Raw genomic sequence first — 10,671 nt, 5'->3', positions numbered from 1 at the left:
AGGATCTGAACTATCAAGCTGGAAGAGAGGTGGATTTCTGCTACATTCATGGTTTGAAGGAAAAATCAGGCTTATAATCCATTAATACTTAGCATCGACTCTGCGCTAGTCATTTGTGTATGTTTTGCAAGTCCTGATCGGTGGGAGAAGAAAGCTGAGCTGGGCTGAGATGGCCTGATGAAGGACTTCAGAATCTGAGGAGGATTCTCAGATTCTCCTGTCTGGGGAGGATTCTACCTCAGAAACTGCAAGGCCCAGTTTGGGCTTCTTTCTTACAAACTCTGGTACTTTACAGTCCAATCTTTCACCTTCTACGTATAAGTGAAAGTCTACTTAGGGGATGGGACCTATTAAAAAAAAAAATCAAGGTATGCTACTTTTAAAGCAAACGTGAAAACTCATAAAACAGAAATGGGGTGGTTTCGTTATTCGTCATGACTCACGTAAGATTCATTTTAACCTAAAATTCTGTGTTGAAATATTGTGTAGCTTTTATATGCTTTAGCTGTTTCATAGTCATCATAATGACAGTGCCTACCTGTGAAGAACTTCCATCAAAATGGGTAGATGAGACCTACACATGAGGTCTTTATCCCATAGTTCAGTGTAGACCCACTGTGCGTGTGAACCTTCTGTCCTCAGGGAGACAGCCTCCCAGTGGTGCTCTGAGGATTTGTGATACCATGCCAGCCGCTGTAGATCACAACAAGCAGGCTCGCCCTGGCCTGTTAACTTCACAATTCAAGATGAAGAACTGCATAGACTTAGCTGAGATTCATTTCATTTACTACTTGCCTGTCCACCTGCCTTCCTGTACGTGAACACACTTGACTTACCCATAAGTATTTGGAATTTACCTCAGGAAGTAAAGCAAGTTTTCAAAGTTTTGGTGAGGTTCAAATTAATACCGAGATCCAGGAAATGTCCAGGATAGAAAGATAAAAAACGAAGAGTAGTTGGAATCTACACTCCTACTGAATCTAGTCAAAAGCAGAAATCCTTATCAATATACTTAAAACTAGTTGAACACACTTACTGTGAAACAGTTAAATTTTGTAAACAAGGCTGGGCAGTTCTAAAATTTGTAACCCTTTCACCAAAATCTGAAGCAGATAACTTTCAGCCTATTTTTTAAACATTTAAATTTATCCATCTTTATGTGTTATGCCATTCATTGACATTTCTCCTGTTTTTTCCTCTTCATCCTAGTTTTAAGAAATTTACAATAATCCCCCTTTTCAGCCGGAACTGCCATCTTCCAGGTAGGGCCTTCGCGTGGCTCCCGGCGCCCCTCATCCCACACGCTAATTCACCAAAATGACCGACACAGATGGAAAGAGGAGAGGCACTCGCTGTATGTTCTCTAGGCCTTTTGGAAAACTTGGAGTTGTTCCTTTGGCCACGTATATGCATAAGAAAGGGGATAGTGTGACATTAAGGGAACAGGTACTGTTCAAAAAGGAATGCCCCAGAAATGGCACCACGGCAAAACTGGAAGAGTCTGAACTGTGCAAAGCCTTTTCTGGGGAAGTAGTCGCATTAATAGCTCAAATGGACCATCTGATCATCTTAGATGTAGAAAAGACACTTTTATCTCGTTAATTCCTAATAAACGTCAGCGTCGTGCTTAACAAGGAAAAGCAGCGCAGCGGCCCAAACATAGTGGTTTTTTGTTTTTTTTTTTTCTCATTTAAAAGGCCAGAAATAAGTGGAGGGTGTAGCTCAGGGGTAGAGTGCCTGTTTAGCATGCATGAGGTCCCAGGTTCAATCCCCAGTACCTCCGTTAAAAATAAATAAGCCTAATTACCCCCCAAAATTTAAAAAATAAAAAAAAAAGCTAAATAGCTTTGATTTAAAAAAAAAAAGCCAGAAATAGTCCAGAACCATCTGTGGTGTCAACTGAAAAAAAACGTACAGCCTAAAAGCGGAGAATTATGTTTTATTTGGTGGACTTACTAAGACGATAGCCCTTAGATAGCTCTGAGGGACTGTTCCAGAAAGGTCAGGGAGGGACCAGGATAGAGAAGTTTTTGCTGAAAAAAACCAAAAACCCATGTATTTGAATATCAGAAGATTACTACTGATCACAAAAGCAGACACCTCAAGTTAATGATTTTAGTGCTTTGTATGGGATGATGCAAGAATGTGGGCTTACTGAAATCGTTCCTTTAATACTTTGATACACATCTTAACCATCTAGTGCCAAGTGTCCTGTTTTTTTCCATCCTGAATTCCCTCAGGCTACACCCTCAGAGGGTGCAGTCACTGGTGGCTTGATGGCCCTAACATCCTTTGTTTATGGAAGTGGCAGTCAACATTCTTTGTCCACAGTGGTGTATCCATCACAGAGGCATTAGGGACCGAAGCTCCAACCCAGGGATGTGCTCGTCAACATGTCACAAGATGATGGCTTTAGCTGCTGACATTCTGGGCCACAGGAAGGGAGTCCGGGAGGAAGGAATAAAGGAAAATGTTAAGATTTCCTGAAAGTTACACGTGATATTTGCACTCACATCTTACTGGCTTTTTAGTAACATGGCCACACCTGGTACAAAGAAGGCTAAGAAATTATATTTGCATACAGTGCCACACACTTGGCTACCAAAGAAGAAGGGGAGACTGGACATTGTAGCAATTTGTGTACGTAAGACACTGTGGCAGTCTATCTGGGGAAGGAAAAAACTGCTTTTATATTTATCGAATGACCCCAGTTTAAAACCAAACAACCCAGATATTTATATTCATGTATTACAGTGGTAATCTTTGGGTCACAGAATTACAGGTGAGTTTTCTTTAAATTTTATCTGAGTTTTCTAACATTCTAAGCTGAAAAAAAAATTAATGCTCAATGTTAGTTTTTCAAAATTAAAATACAAAAGGTGGAAATTCTTCCCTCCAACCCCTTTACTCTTCTAGGAGACAGTATTAATTCCTCGTCTGTCCTTCAAGATAATTTAGGAATGTTCAAACAAACTGTTTTGTACTTTGCTTTTCTTAAACTAAAAACATAGATGGCTTGGAGATAACGCCACTATGAGTATGAACTTCTTACTAGAAAAAAAGAATAGCCCCCGCCCTCCTCTCTCCTAATAACAGATGGTATCAGTCGGTCCTTTATATGTTGAATGTGCTTTGTATTAAAACTGGCCCATGGACTTCCTGACCGTTTTCATGTATCCCCAGCCGCTCCCTTCCTGTGGGCCCCAGCCAGCTTGAGTCTGCCCTGCCACCCTCTCCCTCCTGCCTTGTTCCTGGCAGCCCTGCACATAGAGTGACACCAGTATGGGTTTTGGGGTCAGATTCAGTTTCTAGTTATTTCGCCACCTCATGCAAGTCACTTAACAACTCTGGGCCTTGTTTTTTTTATATTTTAACTGGTAAAAATGTTAAAAATCTACTTCTTAGGTTTTGGTGATGATTTAATGAGACCAACAAAATACCAGACCCCATAAGTAGGGTGCTATTGTTTCTCCTTGAATCACCTCCTCTGAGAGTTCTTCACGTTACTACCTCGGTTGTGGTGACTTCTGCTTCATCATTTTGTTCATTTCAGAACCTCTCCTGCTCTCATGGAAACCAATGAAATTTTGCTAAGGATACTAATATTTGCAGAGGCAGCAAAAAAAGGTTGCTTTAATAAAATCTGCCCATCCCCTCTATATTCATTAAGATTAGGACCAGCTGCAAGAAATGGGGAAAACGTGGGGGGAGGGTATAGTTCAAGTGGTAGAGCACATGCTTAGCATGCATGAGGGCTTGGGTTCAATCCCCAGTACCTCCTCCAAGAATAAATAAATAAACTGAATTACCTCTCCCTACCCCCCCCCCCAAAAGAACTAAAGAAAAAAAAAGAAACAGGAAAAACCCAAAGTAACAAGTGGCTTAAAAGATATTTAGGTGTCTTAGCTTCCTGGGACTTCTGAACAAAGTTGGGTGACTTAAAGCAATAGAAGTTTATTGGCTAGAAGCCTGCAGTCAGGGCCACGCTCACTCTGAAGCCTGCAGGAGAATCCTAGTGTCATGCAGCAGTCTTCAGCATTCTTTGACTTGCAGCTGCATAACTCCAGTCTCCGCCTTCGTTGTCATGTGGTGTTCTCCAGTGTGTGTCTTCCCATGACCATCTTCTTATAAGGACCCTGATCATACTGGATTAAGGGCTCACCCTATGTCAGTATGATCTCATCCTAACTAGTTGCATCTGCAGTGATGTTATTACCAGATAAGGTCTGGGAGGTGGACAGGAGGGAGACAATTCAAAGCATAACATTCTTGAATTCAGAACCCCAGAGGTCGTGAAACTAGGACTGGTGTGCAGTCCATGGTACGAGGCACCTACATACCTTTAATCTTGTTGCTCTTCCTGCCTAAGACGATGGTTCAGATGACAGTCTTAATTCCAGTCATCATATCCACATACCATCAGCAGGAAAGGAGGAGAGTTGTAGGATATACACCATTTTTTTAAGAACACCTTGGAGTCCCCCACATTTAAGCTCTCACATCCCAGTGAGTCATCTCAGAACAGTCACATGAACAGACTTAATTGTACAGAATACTGGGAAATGTCTTTATTTTGAGAGGCTGTGGATCTGCAGGGGAAAACAAAGCAGAAACTAACTAGCAGTGTCTGCCACACACTCCTGATGCTTTCTCATCCCATGATTTTCTGATACTCTTCTGATTTTTCCCCCGGTTCTTTTTCCCCCCTTGAAACTTCCAAATATTGGTATTTTGTCAAACACTTCATCCTTAATCTTCATCCCTACTCTACCAGATCTTCCCGAAGTACAGATCTGACCCTACTATTTCTCTAGTGACAACTCTTTGATCATTTCTACCTACCTTTTTGGATTAAGTAAAACCAATTTCCCTAGCATTCCAAATTTTCCACAGTATAGCCTTATCCAGTCTTGGCCTCATCAGAACCTGTTTCCTTTTTTTTTTTTTTTTACCCGCCTTAACTCTAAAGGCTGTGAGGGTTAACATGGAAGTGTAAGCGAAAGCAAGTTTTAATCTGTAAAAGTCTGTAAATATATAAGGAATCTATGGGTGAATGGGTCCTATGCTCTAGCCAATTCGGATTCTTCCCTGACCTGTGAATTTGTCCAGTAGAAATGGAGAGGGCTTCCACACATCCTGGCTCTGCCGAGAAAGACCCTGTTTCTTCTAGCAAACATGCTTTGTTCCAGTGATCCAGACAATGCTGCTGCAACTTGATTCTGGTCACTGGGCATTTCCCTGTTATTTTTCAGCTGTTTCCTTCTGCTGAGCTCCTGTGCTCTGCTCACAGGACAGACACACATACTAGACAACAATATTATACGTCTGACAGTGGCTGTTTGTACCATGCTGTGATATGCTGGGACACCTCCCTAAACATGGGGTAGCAGGGGAATGTATTAACCAAATTTAAGAACCCGAGAGGCAGTGAGACTAGGGCTGGTGTGACAGTCCCAGATCTTTCAATGTCCTCTCCTTCCACTTCCAGCGGCCATGTCCGTAAGAGAGTTCCTCATGGGCAGGCGTGGTAGGAAGCAGATCTATCCCATGTGAAGCCAGTCTGGGTGACTTGGACACCCATTAGGCCCATTGAGGGTCACAGTTGGCATATCACAAAAAAAAAAGTGGGCTCAGAGGCAGGACTTTTGGTTATGGCCCAGTAAGGAAAGGTACAAGATAAATATACAAAAATAAAGCATGTATCACAAGAAACAATACGAAAATCAAATTAAGAAAATTCCATTCACAATAACATTAAAATGAATACAATACGTTGGAATAAATTTGACAAGTGCAAAACATTTGTAATGTACAACTACATGATATTGCTGACAAAAGTTAAAGAAGATCTAAATTGGAGGTTCTCAACCAGGGCTGAGTGTTCCCACTATGGGACAGTTGGCAGTGTGGAAACATTTTTGGTTGTCACAGTTTGGGGGAGGGAATGCTACTGGCATCTAATGAGTGGAGGATGGAGCTAAACATTTGTACAATGCATAGGACAGCCCCCACAGCAAAAACTTACCTGGCTCCAAATGTCAATAGCACCAAGGTTGAAAATCCTGCTCTAAATAAATGGAGAGGCATTTCATGTTCATGGATTGGAAGACTCAATATTGTCATGATGCCGATTCTCAAATTGATCTATGAATTCAATATAATCCCTATTTCAGCACCTTTTGGGGTAAAAATTGATAAGTTGATTGTAAGATGGAAATGGAAAGGGTCTGGTGTAGCAAACCAATTTTTTAAAAGAACAAAATGGGAGAACTTACACTACCAGATTCCAAAACTACTATAAACTACAGAATCAAGACAGTTTGGTACTGGTAGAAGAATAGGTGTATAGATGATGGAACAGACTCAAGAATCCAGAAACCCTGAAACATTGGAGTTTGGAGCAGAGAAAGGTTTATTGCAAGGGCCGTATAAGACTTAAAACACTTGAACTCTCCAACTCTCCAGGGAAGAATTTTTTATAGGCAAAATTTGAGGAGAGGTCCAGATGTGGAGTATGTGACTCTCCTCTTGATTGGTGAGGTGGTGAGTAGGGTGGTGGTCCAGAAATCTCAATCATGAGCCTTCTGGTTCTAACTAGTCTGTGGTCCATGTGCTAAAGTTACCCTCCTCCACCTGGGTGGGGGCCTTAGTTGCTGTAGAACTCAGAGATTTGTATCAGATTGTTACGTATGTCCTTGGGGAGGAACAGGGACCCTGCACCTATTTCTTGACTGCCCTGCGCTATCATTTCTTGGCTACCTTTCCTTTGTTTCTGCATCCCCTCACTCCTCTAATCAGTAACTGTTTGAATCTGCCTTTTAAAACTCAGGGAAAGTCTAAGAGGTTGAAACTTTTTTTCCTACAAATGAGAAGTGGACATGGAAAGGCTTTTGTACTTGGGAGGGTCCCACTGGGTCCTGCTCTGTTTCACTAGGGCAGGGGGTGAGAGCAGAGATTAAGTGTAAATGGGCAGGAAGGAAATTTTTGGCTGATGGGAATGTTCATGTGGAGATAGCACAACTTTCTAAATTTACTAAAAACCACTGAATTGTATATTTACAGTGAGTAAATTTTATGTCCTGCAAATTATTAACCAATCAAGCTGTCTTTAAAAGGCGTCAGCTCAACACGGAGGGGAAGGGCATATTGTAGAGGCTCCTAAGGCTTTTGAGCATGCCATGGAACGTAATCAGTTTGCTCTTACAAAGGCGAGTGTACCAGTTTTTCTAACTTGGGGATTTAGCTTCTTAGATATATAGAGTCTTCAAGAATTACTGTATGCACTAAATCAGAGTATGCCTGGGTTAAGAATGATAAATGGCAAAATTATTCACAACTGTACACAAAGGATCTTTTTGTTTTTGAAAAATTTGGTTCCCATGACAAAGGAGGCCCTCCCAGATAGTCTCTTTTCTGAAGTGGCAAATTGTTTCAGGTTAGAGGAAACAATGAGTGCAGACTGGTGAGTTCCAGCGTGCTGTGTTTCAAGAAAAGACAGGAGGCCAAACCAGCTAGAGCGATGGGAGGAACCGGAAGAGTGGTGGACAGCGGCCAGATCACATTGATTCATCTGTCCCCTTTGGGAGAGCAGAAAAGTATCGTTAAGAGTTCAGGCTTTGCTTGAGTTCAAATCCGCACAGTGCCACTTTCCAGCTCTGTGACTTTGAACCAGTTGCTTAACTGCCTCAGCTCTTCCTCTGTAAGTTGGGAAGAATAACTAGTCATAGGACAGTGAGGACTAAGTGCCCTAATACACGTAAGGGCTTTAGAGTAGGCACATATCTCAGGCTCAACAAGCACTTAAGTTAGCAGAAGAAGCGGGATGCTCATACCCGCTAGCCGCTTTCAGACCGGAGTACTTCCTGAAACGCGGCAGTCGCTATGGTAACGGCCACCTACTTCCGGAAGAATTACGGCGCGCGGCGAGGGTCAATCCCAGCGGTACACCTCAGCGAGCAGGCTAGGGGGCCGCGGAGGGGCCGTTCGGCGGCACTGTAGATTCTCGCCCGCCGCTTCCCAGGCCGGCCCCCAGTGCTCTCGCGGGGCCGCCCGCTTCTGCAGCCTCGTGGCCGCCCGGAGCCAGCTCTTCAGGCCTGGACACCGAGGCTGCCGCGGTGCGGCCATGGACTTCTCCAAGTTCCTGGCCGAAGACTTCGACGTGAAAGAGTGGATCAACGCGGCCTTCAGGGCTGGCCCCAAGGAGGCGGCGGCCGTGAAGGCAGACGGCCACGCGGCCACCCTGGTCATGAAGCTGCAGCTGTTCATCCAAGAGGTGAACCACGCCGTGGAGGGTGAGCGGCCGGGCAGAGCTCCCAGGCTGGCGCGGGGCCCCCGGGGTGCGCGCAGCGGGCAGTGAACGCCCGCGCCTCGAGCGGACAGAGCGAGCCCTGGCCCCGTTCTCCTTCAGTCCCTCCGCGGACATCCAGGAGAAGGTCTCAGCCCGCTGCTCGTCTGTCTGGAACACTTTGCTGACTAGGGGGTCTTGGTTTTCCACCTCTGGCGGTGCTACCAAGCGTCCTTTTAAAACTTGAAAGGGTGAATGTAAAGAATATTAAATTATAGTCAACTGATCCTTACATTTGGCAAAAGCATATTAAAGGTATATAGAAATGACAGAAATCTGGGAAGCTTGTTTTGGTGGATCTTCATGTCAGCGAGGAAGTGGGTTGGCCTGACTGAAGACTTAAGTATCGATATAACTAACCAGAATAGTTAATTATAATAAATAACACACACCAGCAACAATTTCTATGACTCGTGGACTGACTTGGTTTTAATTCACTGCATGTTCATTCGGTACCTACTGCAGCGCATCTCTCTGCTAGGCTCTGTGGGAAAGATGGCTCAGACAGCTCACACTGGGAGCTTATGGTCCAGTGAATAGAAATTTGTAGATGTGTTCAGTGTTTAAGGAAAGGTGGAGCGGAGGGACGCTTTATTCCACTGTAGATTCTTTATTGTACTTTGTTTGCATCTTTTACTAATTTGTGAACGTCTACTCTGCATGTGTCAAGAAATGAGCACGGAGGGTGGAAAGTTTACCATTCTGGAGCTTGCTGCCTTGTGGGGAAGATGTGTAAACAGTTAACTTACAACTTACAAAGCGGGGTGGCTTTACTGAGAAGAGAACCAGGAGCTGTGAGAGCTGGATGAAGGATGCAGTTACCTCTTGTCTCGGAGAATCACTAGATGAAGGCTTTTCCTGTGTTAGGCCTTGAAGGAAGACTTCACAAGACAAAGATGGGAAGGGCATTAATAGTAATATGATAGCAGATATTTGAGTCCTTGGTATGTGTCAGGTACTTTTTTAAGTGCTTTATGTGTATTAACTAAGTAGTTATGTTATCAACCAGGGGTGATAATGCTGCAGCGACCCCCACCATTTTGAAGTTGATGGGAGTTTTTTAAGTTGTTGCAATGGTGGGGAATTTCACTATGATGGATATTAAGTGGAAGGACCCCTAGTGATGCTTAATGCTTGGGACAGTTCTGCACAGTGAAGAAGTGTCCTGGCCAAGCTGTTAATAGTGCCCCCCACCCCCACCCCACTTTTGTCATGATTATCTAATTTAAACATGACAATAATCCTTATTCTTCCCACTTTTTAGTTGTAGAAACTGCAGCAGAGGGAAGTAACTTGCCCAGCATTGCGTTGCTGGTAATGAATGGGAGCCTGGAGTTTGAACCCAGGCAACTGGTTCCAGAGCCCAGGCTCTTACCCATTATGCTTTACTGTATTGAAAGGAGAGGGAACCATGCACAGAGGCATATGGGTATATAAAGGCCTAGCCCGTCCAGAGAAAGGTGGGAAGTTCAAACAGAGCTTCATCAATAACATCAATAAATACGTCATAAGTATTATTATTGTAGGAGGATCACACTTTAATGGGGTAAACTTCTGCTGGAGATAAGGCAGAAAAGTCGATTAGGATCAAACTGTGTGAAAGGCCTTTTTGGCCATCCTAAGGGTTTGGATTTCATCCCATGGGCAGTAAGAAGCCTTTGGAGGGTTAAAGCTTTATTTTATGGAAGATGAGACAAGGGCCCAAGTCTGCAGTTAACTGCAGTGATTTAAGCAGGAGTTGTTGAGGGCCCCTAATAGGAGGATTGATTTGTTCATTCATTCAGTCAGCAAATATTAATTGGGTGCAATTTATCTTACAGGTTCTAGAGATACATTTTTGCACAAGATTCTTTCCTTAGGTTGGAGAGGTGCGCAGGGGCCAGGTCATGCAGGGATTTTAATGTCACGTTAAAGAATTTGGATTGGATTTAAACTGAGCGTAATGGAAAGGTACTGGAGGATTTTCAAGCAGGGGAATGAGATAAGTTTGATTTATGACCCCATTAAGGAGACAGTTGCTGTGGTCCAGAAGAGAGATGAGGGTGGCTTCATCTGGGGTTATGGCTATGGAGATGGTGAGAAATGGGTAGATTTAGGATGTTTTTTAGGAGGAAGAAAGGGGAGGATTTGCTGATGCATTGGAATGAGGGATGAGAGGGGGAGAAAATCAAGAATGATGGCAGAGTCTTGAGCTGAGCAACCGTGGATGGAGGTGCCGACCGTACAGCAACGTAGAGAGGATTTGTAGTGAACGTCCATATACCCACTACCTCGAGTCTACAATTTACAGTGTTCTGTTCTTGCTTTATCACAAATCCATCCATGTA

The 10,671-nt window shown here is 43.6% G+C and overlaps 1 protein-coding gene across 3 annotated transcripts in view; it reads left to right on the top strand.

Annotated features, from left to right (window-relative positions):
• The first annotated feature begins 7,907 nt into the window (after positions 1–7,907).
• Positions 7,908–10,671, top strand: part of COG7 (component of oligomeric golgi complex 7) — a 58,909-nt gene continuing 56,145 nt past the window's right edge. The window contains exon 1 of one of the 3 annotated variants that reach the window (XM_006201201.4): positions 7,908–8,291. In XM_006201201.4, the coding sequence (XP_006201263.2) occupies positions 8,123–8,291 (169 nt within the window). In that variant the 5' untranslated portion in view covers positions 7,908–8,122. Of the gene's footprint in view, positions 8,292–8,433; positions 8,600–10,671 lie in introns of those variants that run through there. The other 2 variants (XM_031687513.2, XM_072942785.1) reach the window with 2 other exon arrangements.

This window comes from Vicugna pacos, chromosome 18 (assembly GCF_048564905.1).
Source record: "Vicugna pacos chromosome 18, VicPac4, whole genome shotgun sequence".
Classification (NCBI taxonomy): domain Eukaryota; kingdom Metazoa; phylum Chordata; class Mammalia; order Artiodactyla; family Camelidae; genus Vicugna; species Vicugna pacos.
The sequence above is the reverse complement of the archived record's forward strand: the minus strand, read 5'-3'. Positions and strand labels throughout refer to the sequence as shown.